Raw genomic sequence first — 19,547 nt, 5'->3', positions numbered from 1 at the left:
GGTCACGCTGAGGACAGGGAGGGATGGGAGAATAGGGAGGGATGGGGGAGACGGGGATGGGGGAGACAGGGATGGATAGAGGGGGAGAGAGGTATATGGGGGAGTGGAGGGGAGGGATGGAGTTAGAAGGAGGTACAGTATCTAAGGTGTTGTTCTTGTTAACTGGTTGCAGAACATTTGGTTGTGAGGACCTTCATATCCATAGGCAACAATGCTCTCTGATGCTTATGTAATATAATAATATATATGGCAAGTTGGACATTTACAGCGTGAGGTAGAGGAAGAAAAGCAAGAAAGACAGAGACAGTTTAATGTAGGACACAGAGAAATATAATGTGCAAAACAGTCCATCAGGTTAGAAAAAAAGAGAAATAAAGAAAACTAAACCATATTTATGAAAATGGAGAATTCAACAGGCCTAGAGTAGATCAACTCCAGTGGGTCTCAGAGATAGTTAGATAGTTTTCACTCATCCTGACATGTACAGAGGTCACAGCCAAAAGCATTGTAATTCAACAGGAGACATAGGGGATTGGAGCAGAGCTGGCCTGGGGTTTGTTTGGCAGGTAACATATTTATGCCTGGACCCTGTTAACAACTGGCCCACAGCCGGATACTCAACCCACTCCCTCTACCTCCCCTCTACCTCCCACTCCTCTCTCTACTTCTCACTCCTCCCTCAACCTCTTCTCCCTCATCCCACTCCACTCCTCCCTCTACCTCTTTTCCCTCATCCCACTCCACTCCTCCCTCTACCTCTTCTCCCTCATCCCACTCCACTCCTCCCTCTACCTCTTCTCCCTCATCCCACTCCACTCCTCTCTCTACCTCTTCTCCCTCATCCCACTCCACTCCTCCCTCTACCTCTTCTCCCTCATCCCACTCCACTCCTCTCTCTACCTCTTCTCCCTCATCCCACTCCACTCCTCCCTCTACCTCTTCTCCCTCATCCCACTCCACTCCTCCCTCTACCTCTTCTCCCTCATCCCACTCCACTCCTCCCTCTACCTCTTCTCCCTCATCCCACTCCACTCCTCCCTCTACCTCTTCTCCCTCATCCCACTCCACTCCTCTCTCTACCTCTTCTCCCTCCCCCTGTTCGGTCCTCTCTCTCTTTTCCCACTACACATCACTCCCTTGATCTCCTTCGTCTTTCTACCCCTCCCCTTCTCACTCTCTCCCTCCCTCTGGTGCTCCCTCTCCCCCCTCCCTCTGGTGCTCCCTCTCCCTCTGGTGCTCCCTCTCACTATCCTGTCCACCTCCCTTTCTCATCTCCACTCCTCCTTCATCTCTCAATCTAGATCCTCTCACCTCCACAAAATGTCTCCCAATAGTCCTCTCCCCTTGATCCCCCACTCCTATTTCCCACCTCCCCCTCTACTCTCAACTCCCCTGCATCTCGTACTCCACGCTGCTCCTCCTCTCCTCTCTACCTGACAGCTCTACTAGGCAGAGAGCATCATTTGGGCTGTGCTGCTGAAGAAGCAGAGAGGAGCGGAGTGGGTCCAGTGAATGAGCAAAGCACCTGAAGTTACAATTCCTCAACAACACCAATGAGATCCCGGCAGAATTTGCTCAATAACACACACACACACACACACACAAACAGACACACACACAAGATGCAAGAGAGGCAAAACGAGAGGGGAAAGTGAATGAGAGGGGGGGGGGGGTAATGAAAAAGAATGAAAGACACCCTGTTGAGCTCAGTTGTTTGCATCCAGACCATCAATTCTGTATACCATTTGTTCAGAGCACAATGCATTCTGATCCTTTTGATTTCAGAAAGAGAGGAAGACGAGCACAGGAGACGAAGGAGCAGAGGAGAGACACGAGGAGATGGGTTGGAGAATGGCTGTCTGGAATCCTCTGGCAGGGCAGATAACCACCTGTCAAGCCTTAAGAGAATACCTTTATTTTCTCCTCTCAAATCACAGATCTTCATTGTAGGATAAAATAGGAGCAGGAATTTGATCAAAACCGATGAACCCAGAGCTGACCTTGGGAGATTCACTCAGTGTCCCAAATGGCTCCCTATTCCCTATATAGTGCACAGAGTCCTAGAGCCCATGGTCAAAAGTAGTGCATAATGAAGGGAATAAGGAGCCATTTATGACACACAGACAATATTTCAGCCTATTAGAAGCTGAAGCCAAGGCTGAGATTGCTGCTGCTACAACCTGAAGCAGTCAGTCCCCTCCCTCCTCTCCCCTCTTTGGCCTCTCCTCTTACTCCCCAGCAGGAGTGAGGGGCAGCGCAACCAAATCTTGATAAGACAAATAATAACTTAATTTAAAAAATGGCGCTCACCCCCTCCAGACGTCCAAGGGTAAAGGGTGTTTGGAGGGACATTTGGAAGGGACACTAGAAGTCCATGAGGGTTTGGATTAGCAAAAAAGGAGCCCTGGATCCTACACCCGGAGGGGTTCATGTGGGGGTGGGGTGACGCAGAGAAAATCAATCTATCAGTTCTGATGGACAAAATCTCAGAATCAGAACCACCTTTGTTCATTGGTTAAGTGTGTTCCAACAGGGCTACTAGTGGCAGAGAACCCAGAGACACAGGACCCACAACACCTACACAACACTGACCGACAACCCAGAGACACAGGACCCACAACACCTACACAACACTGACCGACAACCCAGAGACACAGGACCCACAACACCTACACAACACTGACTGACAACCCAGAGACACAGGACCCACAACACCTACACAACACTGACCGACAACCCAGAGACACAGGAGACACAACACCTACACAACACTGACCGACAACCCAGAGACACAGGACTCACAACACCTACACAACACTGACCGACAACCCAGAGACACAGGACTCACAACACCTACACAACACTGACCGACAACCCAGAGACAAAGGACCCACATGACCTCTGATGGACAGGTGGATGGATACTGGGTCAGATATATGACCTCTGATGGACAGGTGGATGGATACTGGGTCAGATATATGACCTCTGATGGACAGGTGGATGGATACTGGGTCAGATATATGACCTCTGATGGACAGGTGGATGGATACTGGGTCAGATATATGACCTCCGATGGACAGGTGGATGGATACTGGGTCAGATATATGACCTCTGATGGACAGGTGGATGGATACTGGGTCAGATATATGACCTCTGATGGACAGGTGGATGGATACTGGGTCAGATATATGACCTCTGATGGACAGGTGGATGGATACTGGGTCAGATATATGACCTCCGATGGACAGGTGGATGGATACTGGGTCAGATATATGACCTCTGATGGACAGGTGGATGGATACTGGGTCAGATATATGACCTCTGATGGACAGGTGGATGGATACTGGGTCAGATATATGACCTCTGATGGACAGGTGGATGGATACTGGGTCAGATATATGACCTCTGATGGACAGGTGGATGGATACTGGGTCAGATATATGACCTCTGATGGACAGGTGGATGGATACTGGGTCAGATATATGACCTCTGATGGACAGGTGGATGGATACTGGGTCAGATATATGACCTCTGATGGACAGGTGGATGGATACTGGGTCAGATATATGACCTCCGATGGACAGGTGGATGGATACTGGGTCAGATATATGACCTCTGATGGACAGGTGGATGGATACTGGGTCAGATATATGACCTCTGATGGACAGGCACACACCTCAATACCTTTGATACCAGGACAGGAGAAAAATTGAAATACATTTCTAGATCAATCAATCAAATTAACTCAGGGACACGTTCATGAAAAAGAAAAATTCCGCTCAACAACTCAGTGAAACGTATCAGTAAAGGTAATAACCACCATCGATTAGGTCTCCTTGATGTCCTATCGTGGATAGAATTGGACCGAGTCGCGGCGGGCGGGTGTTCAGGTTCTAACAGCGTGGTCATTAAAATCAACGCAGCAGAAATAACCTGATGTTCCAACTGGCGTCTGATTGCTCAGGGCTTTGAGGAGAATGCCATCAATGCAACAGAACGAGTTCATTTAAAAACGTGTGCGTGCGTGCATCCGGCCAAATGCGCACACGCGTATCACTCAGAAACCTGCCGCTGGAGTCCCAACACAGTGTGTACCTGTCACCGCGGCTGCCGTAGCCATGACGAACGATCACACCTCCCATGCTGTCCATCTGCTGTTTCCACAGTGATGAGGCGCGAAACAAATGCTCAAAACCCCATGATGCGACAACACACACACACACACACACACACACACACTCACTCCTTCTGCTGGTCACAAACAACCTTCATCTTTCTGCCCGTTGCTCAGAAGGTGGCAATACAGAATACGACGTCACTCGGGTCAAAGGGACCGCCTTCCCAGACAGGGAAACAGGAATCCGTCCTGAATGGCACCCTAGTCCCTACCTAGCACTTAGAGAGGGGTGAGGAAATGAACCCTGCAGCAATATGAACCAGCAGACCGTATCCACGCGGACCTCCTGGCCGTGGCTATTTATAATCCAAGAGGAATGTGTATTGAAAGGACTGCATACAAAAATTCACAAAAGACATAGAAGAAGTATGAGAGCTTTGGAGGCAGCAAGACCGAGTCAAGGTGGGCTATGGCGTTCCTGAAGCAGGAATGAGAGCGGAATGTGCAACAACTTACAATCATCTTTTGAGCAGAAGACGACTGCACTGTTCTATGACCACCGTTAGCTAAAGCCCGCTCTTTATGTTAACAAGGAAAAGTCTCTATTCAAGCTCTAATCCTCTTCTCTTCTCTTGTTTTTTTTTTGCTGCTGACATTTGTGTGAAGAAGTTCTGTCAGGAAGGTCACAGCTCTATTGCAACTTGATTCCTCGAATCGTACAAATGTACAACCTCAATATTTTTCTCCACTTTGCATGAAAGGTTTTCTGCCTTTTGTTTGTTGTCGTGACCAATGAAGGCGCTTGATATGTTCGATCAGAGTTTCTCAAACTCTTTGGTGAGAGTGACTGGCACCGCATGGCCTCATTCCCCGGGGCATCTCGGGTGATATTTTATTTTTTCTCTGGTGATATTTTATTTTTTTCTCTGGTGATATTGGAGACAGATTTGTTATACAACACTAACACAATGGACTGTCAAAATACAGCTATAACATGGTCATAACACAAATAAGCAATTTCAATGTCTGTTTCATTGGAGCTATTGACAAAAATGTGACAAAGATGTGATTAAATAATTAACTGTATTAGCCTTTTGGCTACTCCCATAGTAATGAAACAATCAAATCAAATGTATTTTGTTAAGGACTTTTTCTTCAGCAGTTGTTGCGAAACGCAGTCTGAAAACCCTAAGAGCAAGGACAACATGATGTCGATACACGGTGGCTAGGAACAACTCCCTAGTAGGGTTGGAATCTATTTATAAGTGAGCATATACTGGTTGTAAGGACCCAGAATAAGGAAGCTAGACTCAGCCCTACCTAACCTATCTACAGACCACAAAACAGCCAAAACCCAGCCCTACCTAACCTGTCTACACAACACAAAACAGCAAAAACCCAGTCCAACCTAACCTGTCTACACACCACAAAACAGCCAAAACCAAGCCCTACCTAACCGGTCTACACACCACAAAACAGCCAAAACCCAGCCTTACCTAATCTGTCTACATACCAGAGATGGGATATACTGGCAAATGGACGAAGGAAAGGATGAGGGCGAGAAGTGTAGGGAAGGATGAAGGCATGGAGGGGAGGGAAGGATGAAGGCGTGGACGACTTTGGTTCCTCAACCTGTTTACCTCATCCCCATCCGGCCAGGCCAGGCACTGAGGCCCCATTCGTTCAAACAGTGATGAATGGCTAGGAGCAAGTAATGGATGGCTTCTGCTTCAGGATGAGCCAAGGGGTTCAGGCAGAAGGAGGAGAAAGGCAGAGTCCTCCGCCACTCTGGGTTATTTTAATTACCCCCAGGTGACTAAGGGTTAGCGTAGATAAATGTGTCTGATCCAGGAAGTAGTGTTGTTAAAACCTGGACAGGTGTTTACTGTGACAGGGTCTGCGTTTCAGGATGAGGCCACATTTGTTCAGTTTAAGGAAATTAACCCTAACTTTTAGGTTTAAAAAGACGGGTTGGAACTGACCTAACAGTTAAGCAGTTGAGTTTCAATATGTGCATACCACCCTGGTATTTTGGGTATTGAGGTCAATGGTCAAAGGAGTTGTCAGAACCTAGAATGCACATAATTCTCTACTAAGACAGATGAACTAGTACTGTTAAAAGTGCTGTTTAAACTTGCCGTTCTTTGATAATGGTACCTCACAGAACCACCCCAGTTTCAAAGGATGATTTCATGCAGAGAAAAATACATGAAATCAGTTAAACATATATATTTTGATTTCTTCACTTTCACTAGTGGGACTTCTTGATTTTAGTGATTTTAATATCCAGAAAATGGATTCCTCCTAAAAAAAACAAAAAGACAAATGCCAGGAATTCCCTGATGGATTCCAAAGAATTTAGGACCTTTTATACTTTACCCACCCTCTGACTACAACTAGATATTATATTTATATCGTTTTTAAGCTTAACATCTTAATGACATTTATTAATTTTAGAACAAAAATCATTGCTTCTGTGCTTCCCCTACTCACACAGATGAGAAATGGACCAGATAAAACTCGATAAAAAAAAAACGATGTGGGACGACGGGAACGCCGATTAAAGTCAAATGAGCAGATTGAGAAGAGAGAGAAAAAAAAGAATAAAATAATTGAAATCTGGCGGTATTACCAGCCCCAGTGTTCAGTAGCCCTGGGGTTGATCCCTCAAATATTATCTCTGATTACCAAATGGAACACTTTTCCTCATGTAAGTGCACTACTTGGACCAGGACCCATAGAGTTCTGGTCCAAAGTAGGGCCCTATAAAGAAAATAGGGAGCCGTTGGGGTCACACTCACTCCCACTATCCAGAGGGAAAAGAGAATGACACAAGAAGAAAGTCGACTTAAAAGAGACACATAAAGCCTTTGAAGGCAGATGGTAGGGAGCTGTTGGAAGGTGAAAGAGCGAGAGGGATGAGGAACGTGTTGGAATTATTATATATATATATTTTTACTGTATAGTACAGGAGGAAGGTCAAATTGATGCTAAGAAGGATTCTGGGAAAGTACATGGAAATCGGAGGGTTTCTGCATAAAAAAGTGTGTTACTCTAAGAGAAGGTGTAATTACTGTGCCTTTCATAATGCTATGTTGCTAAGTGCAAAACACGCACAAAGCCACACAATTTACACGCTTCAACCAATCAGGAGAAACAGAACGAGAAGTGTGTGGTGTAAACCTGACGGGGCAGGGAGCAGCCCTCTGAGAGTAGGCAACACACTCACTTCCTCTCTCTAATACTTCTGGCTTCATTAGCCCAGGTAATTGTTTCAGTTGGGTCCAATCGTTTGGAGGTTCCATAATGCAATCACTGCTTCTGTGGGGACCACATCTGTCAACAGAACCATTCCATAATGAAGAGTAATAGGGAGAGAGACTGAACTCAGTGCGTGACAAACACACACACACATTTTTATGTCTACCTATCCTTATGAGGACTCACAATTAATGAAACATCTTTTTTTGTTTCTTAACCCTTCTTGTAGGTTTTACACCAAACCACACCCCTTACCAAAATATTGGTTCTCCTCATGTGAACCAGCAACATGTTTTTTTCTCTCCAGCTTGTTGTAGTGTTTATTATCCTTGTGGGGATTTGGGGTTTTAAGCAGGGTTAGCAAGCAAGGACAGACACACACTATATCCCCATTGTTAATGTCTCCAGGTAACAACATTACCATAATAGTAGTAAATCAGAAATGTTGCATTCAGGGGGAATTCTTTGCCAAATGTTGTCTTTCAGGAACATTATACTGTGCTATCATATTCAGTCTGTTATATAGACTGAAACATTTATATATTTACAAATGCTCTGGAAAAAAATAAGAGACCACCCCTCATTTTTCTTAAATGAGCATCTCTACATGTATGGCAGCCATTCCATTCCATTGTCTGTTAAATTCCAACACTTAATTTTACTTAATGAGGAACTGATTAGGTGATTACCTGAACCAAATCTAATTTAACGAGGAAAAGTATAAAAAAAACACTGCTGTGGTCAATAGGACCAGCTGGGTGGTAAAAACAGTGCAAGTAGTACCTCAAAGGTAATTTGAATAAAAAAATTACTATTCAGCATGACAAAATAGTTGAAAAGAAAAGCTTTGAGTGTGGAAAAGAAGGGTTCAATTCTGGTTTTACTCGCAGAGGGATACAGTGAGCGTCAGGTTGCTTCCATCCTGAAAATTTCAAAGATGGCGGTTCATAAGAACAAGGTCAAGCAACAGACACTGGGGACAACAAAGCTACAGACTGGCAGAGGGCGAAAACGACTGTCCACTGACCGAGATGACGTCAACTCATTCGAATGTCACTCAACAACCGCAGGATGACATCAACTGACCCACAAAAAGAACGGCAAACAGCAGCTGGGGTGAAGTGCACGGCGAGGACGGTTCGAAACAGGCTTCTAGGGGCAGGGCTGAAGTCTTGCAAAGCTAGGAAAAAGCCCTTCATCAATGAGAAGCAGAGAAGAGCCGGGCTGAAGTCTTGCAAAGCTAGAAAAAAGCCCTTCATCAATGAGAAGCAGAGAAGAGCCAGGCTGAAGATTGCCAAAACCACAAGGATTGGACCGTAGAGGAATGGAGCAAGGTCATTTTTACTGACAAGTAACATTTTCAGCGTTGCCCAATACCTGGTCATCTAATGGTTAGATGGAGACCTGGAGAGGCCTACAAGCCACAGTGTCTTGCACCCACTGAGAAATTTGGTAGAGGATCAGTGATGATCTGGGGATGCTTCAGCAAGACTGGAATTGGGCAGACTTGTCTTTGTGAAGGACGCATGAATCAAGCAAAGTACAAGGTTATCCCGGAAGAGGATAGTACAAGGTTACACCTGCTTACTTCTGCTCTGACAATGTTTCTTGGTCTACCTGACTTTTGGCTTGGTATTTTTCCACTTCTTAGTAAGTTATTTAACAGAACTGACTTGCATTTACAAGGCTTTGGATATCTTTTTATATCCTTTTCCATCTTTATTAAGTTCTATTATCTTGTTATGCAGGTCATTTGACAGTTCTTTTCTGCTCCCCATGGTTCAGTATCTAGCCTGCTCAGTGCATCCAGGTGAGAGCGAACAAACTAATTGAGCCATTTTCACCTGTGTGTGTCACCTTGTGTGTCTGTAACAAGGCCAAACATTCAAGGGTATGTAAGCTTTTGATCATTTGGGTGATTTCTGTTATCATTTTGATTTAACAAGGAGTCTAACAACTATGTGATAATAAATGGCTTCATATGATCACTACCTTAAATAAAAGACAGTTGTTTTTGCATGATCATTCACATTTTCAAAATCAATGCCAACATTTATATTTCTGCCAGGGTATGTAAACACAACTGTATATAAACTGTATATAAATAAAACTCCATCTGTGGGCAACCGAGTCACAGTAGAGAAACAGCACTGTATTAATTACCATCAATACAGAATAGAAGACCACACATACACAGAAACAGACACACACACAACCACACACAGAGAACTACCCTCCACTGTCCCTGAATGTGTTAATCCTGTAAGCGCTATAAAAGGCTCCTGGCCATATCACATTCACAAGAAATCTACTTGACTTAATTGGAACAGGTTTTAATGTTCGGGTGACGAGGGAGACATTTATGTCTGTTTGTCTTTGATAGGGACACATACTGTATATACTCCAAACACACTGAACTTAACATGAATGCTTCTACTGCTTAGACATTTAGGAAGGGCCCCAACAGGGCCCTTCAGTGTAGTGTGAGACCCAATGTAGAGGCCTAGTCCCCAACAGGGCCCTTCAGTATAGTGAGACCCAATGTAGAGGCCTAGTCCCCAACAGGGCCCTTCAGTATAGTGAGACCCAATGTAGAGGCCTAGTCCCCAACAGGGCCCTTCAGTGTAGTGTGAGACCCAATGTAGAGGCCTAGTCCCCAACAGGGCCCTTCAGTATAGTGAGACCCAATGTAGAGGCCTAGTCCCCAACAGGGCCCTTCAGTGTAGGGTGAGACCCAATGTAGAGGCCTAGTCCCCAACAGGGCCCTTCAGTGTAGGGTGAGACCCAATGTAGAGGCCTAGACTCCAAAAGGGACCTTCAGTGTAGTGTGAGACCCAATGTAGAGGCCTAGTCCCCAACAGGGCCCTTCAGTGTAGTGTGAGACCCAATGTAGAGGCCTAGTCCCCAACAGGGCCCTTCAGTATAGTGAGACCCAATGTAGAGGCCTAGTCCCCAACAGGGCCCTTCAGTATAGTGAGACCCAATGTAGAGGCCTAGTCCCCAACAGGGCCCTTCAGTATAGTGTGAGACCCAATGTAGAGGCCTAGTCCCCAACAGGGTCCTTCAGTGTAGAGTGAGACCCAATGTAGAGGCCTAGTCCCCAACAGGGCCCTTCAGTGTAGGGTGAGACCCAATGTAGAGGCCTAGTCCCCAACAGGGCCCTTCAGTGTAGGGTGAGACCCAATGTAGAGGCCTAGACTCCAAAAGGGCCCTTCAGTGTAGTGTGAGACCCAATGTAGAGGCCTAGTCCCCAACAGGGCCCATCAGTGTAGGGTGAGACCCAATGTAGAGGCCTAGACTCCAAAAGGGCCCTTCAGTGTAGTGTGAGACCCAATGTAGAGGCCTTGCTGGCACTACCAACCAGTAAGATACATTTCCACAAATCCTGGTCTACTTAAACACACCCTGGAAATGACCCTGGGACATTCAGCTCTGCCCATTTCATTTTAGTACAAAACAATTTACTGTACAAACTGTATTAAGACAGGATCCAATCTGTTGAGCAGATGCTGAGAGGAGAATGGACCGAGGACACATGAAAACAACACCAGCTTCTCGCTGAGCTCTGTCAATGCCATGTGCCCTTGAAGAGACATAAGAGGTATGAGCTTTCTGGAAGAAAGCCTCTCAGATGGAGTTTGGCCAAAAGCTAAAAGTCACACCCTGTTAGAGTGTTTGGCTAAAAAAGAGAGAGATAGAGGGAGTAAATTATCAGATGTAATGGAAGAGAATAACGGATAACCTCGTGTACTTAATGCTGTGATGGTAGGAAACGTGGTCACAGAAAATAATGCTGGTGGGGTTTGAGTTCAAGTTCATGTTTGCACGCATCTGAATTTGGGTGGAGGACTGAGGAGCAAGGACGGTGTGAGTGGGGACCTGGTCCATCTCGGGGGTGGGGATGCCCAGGCCAGGGGAATGGGTGGAGGGCCGAGGAGCCAGGACGGTGTGAGTGGGGACCTGGTCCATCTCGGGGGTGGGGATGCCCAGGCCAGGGGAATGGGTGGAGGGCCGAGGAGCCAGGACGGTGTGAGTGGGGACCTGGTCCATCTCGGGGGTGGGGATGCCCAGGCGAGGGGAATGGGTGAGGGCAGAGGTGGGCAAGCATTTTGGGATTCAGGACCACCATGCGGATTGTCACATTCAGCTAAAGGCTACACAGGCTGCCCCAAAAAAAAGGACAACGGAACAGAAATAGACCCGTAATCTTTCCTTCTGCTTTCTTGTATGTTTTCCATATTTTGACAAATAAGATGGGTCAACATTTTTGTCAGCGCACAGTGAACCCCCCCCCACTCCCCCACAGGCAGCAGGTGTTGATGGGGGTAAAAGGTAAGACACTCACCACTTGGGCAGGGACCTGGTCCATCTTGGCGGCTGGGGTACCGGGGCGAGGGTAGAACTGGTTGATGAACAGACTGGGAAAACGATACTCCCGGACCAGATCACACGTTTCCTGGAAGTCAGCATCCGTCTCCCCGGGAAAGCCACAGATGATGTCCGTCGCGATGGTGATACCAGGGACCCTGACAGGAAGATGGGAAGCTCAGCGTCAAACTCAGTGACAAACCACAACCGCGTGACGGAAACAGATACCGGATGAACCGCAAAGCAACTCGTTTATGATGACCTTCAGTTTATGCGAAGGCAAAGGGAAAGAGCTGAAAATCAACATGGCGCATGACGTCTTTCCACCGTTGCTATGCGGACCTGCTCTCGGCGGGATAATTCCAGGAACAGGACCTTATTAGCGGCCTCAATGACAATTGATTATTGGCCAGTGCCAGTGATTGAATTAACGTGTCTGCAGAAAAATGTATTGATTAATCCTAGCTTGCATACATTCTATTATTATTGATGCCCGATCCCCTGGTAACATAACAACGCCAAGGCTAATGGCGAGACGGTCGAAGTCACCAAACAGAACAGTAGCCAATGACATCACACAAAAAACACACCAAGTTAAAATCATTATGTGGGAAAGTGGATAAAGGATTTATTTTTCAAAATCCTGAACTATTCCTTTTAGATTAAAGTATTTGTCTCTGACTCTGTCCTGCTGAAAATCGTTTCATGAGATTTCTAGTTGAAACAATGGACAATCAGTTGACATAATGAACTACCTTACAATTAGCAACAGTCAGGAGAAAATCCTCCCCCAAGATGGCTAAGCAGCTAACAAAGGCCACCACACTTCAATACTGTTCAGGCGTATAGGAAATCGGTTGTAAGAAAAAGTGGCAACGAGAAGAACCTCAGTTCCTTGCATTGGAAAAAAATACCCTTTTTTAATGCAGAAATCAGTATAGACCAAACTATTTGGATTGAATACATAGATCTTCCAGCTACTTTTTCAGAAATACTTGTAATATAACTTTGCTTCTTTAAACTATCAACACCATTTTATAACCTGATAAGAGCTGTATGAAATTGGCCGATGCGTATCTGAATGGAGCCAAAGACTTAAGAGAGCTCTCTGAATCGCCTGAGTAGCTCAACACTGCCACCATGGCAACACTGACTCTCAGAGTAAAATCTGATCTAGGTTCAGTTTAGCCTTTAAGCTCATGAATAAAACTACAGATTGATATACAGCGACAGGGGGAGTAGAAGAACTGATCTAGGATCGGTCAGTATAATTATATTAATAAATTAGATCAGCACTCTTACTCTGAGACTTGGTCCTAGGTCAACACTCACTTCCACTCTGAGGCGCTTGATTAACATGGCCCTTAGTCCTAGATGAGCAATAGAATGTGTTTATTCATCGCTCGCGGCTGATGTGTGGGTTTGAGTCTCTTGTGACACAATCAACCATTGCCACAAGCCTTCTGGTAGCAGTAAAACCTGTATTTATCAGCACTTATTGACAGACATGGGCATAATGTGCATTTAGTGCATTCCGGATCACATAAAGTTGATCATTATGTTTCCAGGAGATAACCCTTGACATATTGATGCCTCTACTCAGCCCAGTCATTAATATTAAATAGGTTCAACAAGGCTTTTCTGAATCCTTGACATTTATAATGCACCCAAGAAGAGAAATACAATGGGTTGTTAATAGTAAACCAGTAGGCCCCTCAATAAACCAGACAGATGGTTGTCGGGTCTAGGCCCCTCAGTAAACCAGACAGAAGGTTGTCAGGTATAGGGGCCTCAGTAAACCAGACAGAAGGTTGTCAGATATAGGGGCCTCAGTAAACCAGACAGAAGGTTGTCAGATATAGGCCCCTCAGTAAACCGGACAGAAGGTTGTCAGGTATAGAACGATCAGTAAACCAGACAGAAGGTTGTCAGGTATATGGGCCTCAGTAAACCAGACAGAAGGTTGTCAGATATAGGCCCCTCAGTAAACCGGACAGAAGGTTGTCAGGTATAGAACAATCAGTAAACCGGACAGAAGGTTGTCAGGTATAGAACAATCAGTAAACCAGACAGAAGGTTGTCAGGTACAGGGCCCTCAGTAAACCAGAAAGAAGGTTGTCAGGTATAGGCCCCCAGGAAACCAGACAGAAGGTTATCAGGTATAGGCCCCTTAGTAAACCAGACAAAAGTTTGGTAGGTCTGGGATAGGGCTGCTCAATCCTGGTCCAGGAAAGCTACCATCCTGCAGGTTTTAACTCCAACCATAATTTTACACACCTGATTCTAATAACGAGTTGGATGAAAAGCTAAGTCAGTTGAGTCAAAACTGGGGTTGAAGACAATGGAACATTTCTCCAGGCTTAAAAACAGGGGTTTCTCCAAGAGAAATCCCATGGATAGACACTGCAGCGCGTGCCACAAACCAACTATTCTCTGAGGATTTTACCAGACTGAAAAAAAAAAATCACCCATCTCAACCTAAAACGGGTCTATATGCAAACTACAGGGTCCTTGTTCCCAGGGCCATTACACTACGTTCCCGTTTAATGAGATGACCGTAAATCTCGTCCGTGACACAATGCGGACCAGCGACACAAACCAAATGAGCGTCCGCATGTGCCTGCCTGCGTGGGTCTGCAACAGGACCTGTAAAGTGGTCCTTAAAGGTTGCTATTAAGAACACAACGATGCGTGTCTCAACGGCCCAAGGCCAATTAGAGAAGCAGGCCAACATGCCACTAGGCTACGCCGGCGTCTCCTTCAGCCGGTTACATCAGGGCGCTTCGGGATTGAGCCAGAGGCATGAGATGGCTGCTGTTAGCAGTAGATTTAAGACTAACCACATCCGTGTAACCAGTGTGTTTCCATGTATTAATAAATAGCAGACTTGTTCAAACGAGGCAATCTATTGGTCAGGCATTCTCACAAGTGCCAGTTTGTGTATTGGAAATTGTCAGGTTGCAACACTTAATACTGACGGTCTGAAAGCCAACCTGGAATTGCATAACGCGGTTTTGACCGTGTACTGTTTTAATTGGGTTAGTTATCGGTTTATAACGACGGTAAGGCACCTCAGGTCTGTTTAATCAGGAGCTCATTTTCTAACAATCAATACATTTCTTTCAATAAAGGTAATTTTACATTTAACATTTTCAGCTCATAGAGATACATAGCCTTAATGAAAAAAGAGCAAGCATTGCAATTTTGAAGCAGAATAGCGTTCCTGTTCCTGAACACAAAGGTTCAGGAACATAAGAAACCTTGGGAGGAGCCAGGCTCAGGAGGCTGGTCAGTCATTAGCTGGCTTCACAGGGTAGTAAATAAATCTTTAGATGATTATTGGGTCAAAAAGACCTACTCCTCAGCAGTGAATGTTATTGTCAGTCGGCCTCCATCAGATCAAACATAATCACACCGATAGCAGAGGCAGCGGCATATCAGATCCGCGGGAGATAAATGTTAACGTCAGTTGGTTTGTACAGACAGAAACAGCAGCTAGACCAGGTGGAATTCGGACTAGGGGCAGCCAGGAGGCCGAGACAAACCGAACCAAATGAGCAGCTTTAAACCACGGTGGAGGGCATTCACACTCATCTGTCTACTGACACCCTGAAGCGAAGCAGCAGACAGAGTTAACACTCCCAGTGCGAGAGTGTGGTGTGAATTGGCACTTGTGGATCGTGCACGATAGCAGGGTGGCGGGTGGTGGCAGCCATTTTGACACCATCACACCACATCTCAGAGAGTTGTGATGAGGTGTGTGTGTGTGTGTGCATGTGTGTGCGCGCATGTGTGTGTCTCTGGAGGTGTGCCTGGTAGTGATGCTGACGAACAGAACAGAATCGATGATAGTGATTCTCTGCTCGGTGTCACTTCATCACATCTGACAAATACACCAGTCAGCAACCAGGGGAAAACCCACAGAGAGAGCGAGACAGAGAGATGTGAGGAACAGAGGAAGAAAGAGAAAGGAAGATTGAGACAGAAAGAGATGTCCTGCAACCTAAAGGTTTAAAGTAGGGTAACAGACACAACAGACTGTGTCTGTAGGTTCATAAACCCCTTTAAGTAACTGGTGGACTGTCTGCCTCGACCATGCAGCTGTAAAGTGAGCAGAATCGATCTAGTGCATGTAGTTAGGCTTAAGGAAACTGACTTAAAGGGAAGTGAATCTCAAACCTTCCATAACAATGCCCTGATCTGCAGAGAGGTGAACCTAGAGAAGGGCCTGCTAACCCAGCTGTTTACAAACCCAAACACAACCCACCCAGATAAGCAACACAGCAAGACCCAAATTATTAGTACATAAAAAAATGTTATGCACTGGAAAGAATAAATAGGAAATTGGGGAAAAACAGGAAATTGGAAAGAGGATACATTGTGAGGATACATCCTAAACAGGATGCACGGTGGCAGAATACCTAACCCGAATCTCTGACCCAAAATTAATAAACATCTTGTCTTAATCCGGCTGCTTCTGTCACATCATCAATAAACTCTAGTGAGCCAGTGCAATTGGAAGCCATGCATGCCCATGCCATCACACTGCCTCCACCGTGTTTTACCGATTATGTGGTATGCTTTGGGTCATGAGCCGTTCCAAGCCTTGTCCATACTTTTTTCTTCCCATCATTCTGGTACAGGTTGATCTTAGTTTCATCTGTCCAAAGAATGCTGTTCTGGAACTGGACTGGCTTTTTTAGATGTTCTTGACAAAGTCTAATCTGGCCTTTCTATTCTTGAGGCTTATGAATGGTTTAAACCTTACGGTGAACCCTCTGTATTTGCTCTCGTGAAGTCTTCTCTTTATGGTAGACTTGGATAATGATATGCCAACTTCCTGGAAAGTATTCTTCCTTTGGCTGGATGTTGTAAAAGGGTTTTTCTTTACCATGGAAAGGAACCTAAGATCATCCACCACTGTTTTCTTCCAATTACTTTTGGTCCCTTGAAACAGAGGGGGCTACATATTAGAGCTGTAATTCCTGAACCCTTTCTCCAGTTTGGATGTGAACACTGAGAGACTGCACTTTAAGCTCAAATTCTTTATTTGACTGTAACTTGAATACATTTTGGTAAATAGCCAAAATCACAAAACTTGTGTCAGTATTTTCGGACCTAACTTGTATTACCCTCAGATCACACAGACTCACAACGAATTGTAGATCAAATCTTCTATATCTGTCAGGCAAAATACCACAGTGTACAATCAGAGCAGCGACATTCATGACTGGTTCCATGATAAAAGGACAAGAAGAACTACATTGAAAATATCAACAATATTTCTCTCTATTATTTGACCCATGGTCATTCGCACTTTGTCTTCCAGTTTGCATACTGGTACATATCCATGACATTTTAAGTGCTTCAATTTGAAATGTTCAATGTAATATTTGGATTTTGTCTTTCTAATTTTCCACTTGTTATGGAAATATTCAAAAAAAAAATATTCCTAACAAAAAAATACTTCTCAATTGTATTGAAATCAAATGGAGAGAGATTGAGGCCGACAGCAAGAAAACAAATGAGGCAGTTAAAGGAAGAAGAGAGAGAAAATGTGATAGCTCAAGATAGAGGGAGTGTAAATAGAGAGCGATAAAGCTCTCTCTATTGGATCAGATATGTCCTATTCCAAACAGACTTTTTACCATCTAATGAAGGACAAAATAAAACGGTTCCTGGAATACGAGGCGGAGCTATAACACTGACTCCCTTCACATCCCATTGTCCGAACAAAAAAAACAAACTGTCTCTTTCAGTTGAGCACATAATTACAGAGACGCTGGAGGGGGAGGCCAGACGAATAAAGGAAGGCCCAAGTCCCAGTGTCCATACTTTCCCAATACAGGGCACTGCTTTCAACCAGGGCCCCTGGGGATTACACTGTCATTTGGGATGAGGACATGGGCTTCTCTGGTGGACCTGGAAGAGACAGGCATCAGTGGATCAGAAAACCCAGGAACAGCACAGTCCCTCATGTCTCCTTCAGCAGGATTTATACCTTGTTGGGCAGAGAAGAGCAAGACCAGGGAGTAGGGAGATGAGCCAAAGGCTGGAGAAGAGGAGCGAGAGGAGGGACGAGGGAGAGGAGGAAGAGGGGGACGAGGGAGACAAGAAAGAGGGAAAGGAGTGAGAGGAGGGAGTGGAATGAAACGAGGTAATGTGAAAGAGGGGGGAGTTAGAAGATAGCGGCACTCCTCAAACTGATTACAATTCCTGCTCAGCCTGTCAAAGCCCAGACTGACAATGAGGGAGTTTGGAAGAGGGAGTGGGAGACAGATGATATCCCAGCTCTACTAGTCACACAGGGCTTGTTCATAATACAAGGGAGAGGATGAGACACTAGGGAGACTCACCTTGGTTTGCTAAACCATTTCCACAGCGTTTGAATCTACACCGGCATGTTTGAGACGCACCACAAAGGATTGCGGCCATCAATCGCGGGGAAAAAAATCAAGAAATATGAGCGTGAACTGCAAAGAAACTGCATGTCGTTCTGACGGAATGTTCTCGTAATGTTCGTATAACTTGAAAGGTGGCGTCTCAAGCCACCGATATCTGCAAGAAAATGACCTAGCCTCCTCTTCTGTGTGTGGGAAAGCACATAGACTTAACGGTGCGTGGAAATAAAGGTTTAATTACGGGGTGACACATAGCGTATCTGAGACCTGGCTTTTACAGGACATTGTTTAAAAAAAAAAAAACAATAAGGGCTGCTAGAACCACAAAATCTTCTTAACGACATTTAAGTGAATATGAATGTGTGAATACATCACTAAATGAAAGAATACAAATGAATGCATGAATCAAGGAGCAAATACAGTACTCACTTCGAGTCACTCTACATCAAATCTTAAATGTGTAGGACACAAAATACCAGGGGGTTCTTGAATGAAGTGATTACACTTAATGAACTGTGGTGTGTGGGGTCGTGGTTTGTGGGGTCGTGGTTTGTGGGGTCGTGGTTTGTGGGGTCGTGGTGTGTGGGGTCGTGGTGTGTGGGGTCGTGGTGTGTGGGGTCGTGGTGTGTGGGGTCGTGGTGTGTGGGGTCGTGGTGTGTGGGGTCGTGGTGTGTGGGGTCGTGGTGTGAGGGGTCGTGGTGTGCGGGGTCGTGGTGTGCGGGGTCGTGGTGTGTGGGGTCGTGGTGTGTGGGGTCGTGGTGTGAGGGGTCGTGGTGTGAGAGGTCATGGTGTGAGGGGTCATGGTGTGTGGGGTCATCCTGAGGTAGTTTAGATGAAAACATGAACTAAAAACAGCACAACACAGACACAGAAAAACACACACCCTCAGGCAGGAGGGCTGACAAAGACAACACTCTTATGGAAAGTAAGTGGTATGCAGCCCAGACAACCCCTGGAACCCTGCTCTCACTCACAGGCAGATTCAAATGAATGAGGCTCTGGGGAAAAACGTATGGACGCGTATGGACGCGTATGGACGCGTATGGACGCGTATGGACAGACAGAGAGAGAACAAAAGGGGGAGAGTGACAGAAGTGAGTGAAAAAGAATACAGGGAAATCTGAATGAGATCATCACGGACACCCCAGTGTACACCAGCACAGTGTTTCCCCGGTCAGAGTTCAGCTGGGACATGGCAGCAGTGTGACTGGTCAGAGTTCAGCTGGGACATGGCAGCAGTGTGACTGGTCAGAGTTCAGCTGGGACATGGCAGCAGTGTGACTGGTCAGAGTTCAGCTGGGACATGGCAGCAGTGTGACTGGTCAGAGTTCAGCTGGGACATGGCAGCAGTGTGACTGGTCAGAGTTCAGCTGGGACATGGCAGCAGTGTGACTGGTCAG

At 45.7% G+C, this 19,547-nt stretch overlaps 1 protein-coding gene across 1 annotated transcript in view; it reads right to left on the bottom strand.

Annotated features, from left to right (window-relative positions):
- The window catches only part of cdkal1 (CDK5 regulatory subunit associated protein 1-like 1), a 400,231-nt gene that overhangs the window by 88,344 nt on the left and 292,340 nt on the right, over positions 1–19,547 (bottom strand). Inside the window, exon 11 of the mRNA XM_013137938.4 lies at positions 11,724–11,904. Within this exon, the coding sequence (XP_012993392.1) occupies positions 11,724–11,904 (181 nt within the window). The remainder of the gene's footprint in view (positions 1–11,723; positions 11,905–19,547) is intronic.

This window comes from Esox lucius, chromosome 16 (assembly GCF_011004845.1).
Source record: "Esox lucius isolate fEsoLuc1 chromosome 16, fEsoLuc1.pri, whole genome shotgun sequence".
In the NCBI taxonomy this organism is placed as follows: domain Eukaryota; kingdom Metazoa; phylum Chordata; class Actinopteri; order Esociformes; family Esocidae; genus Esox; species Esox lucius.
The sequence above is the reverse complement of the archived record's forward strand: the minus strand, read 5'-3'. Positions and strand labels throughout refer to the sequence as shown.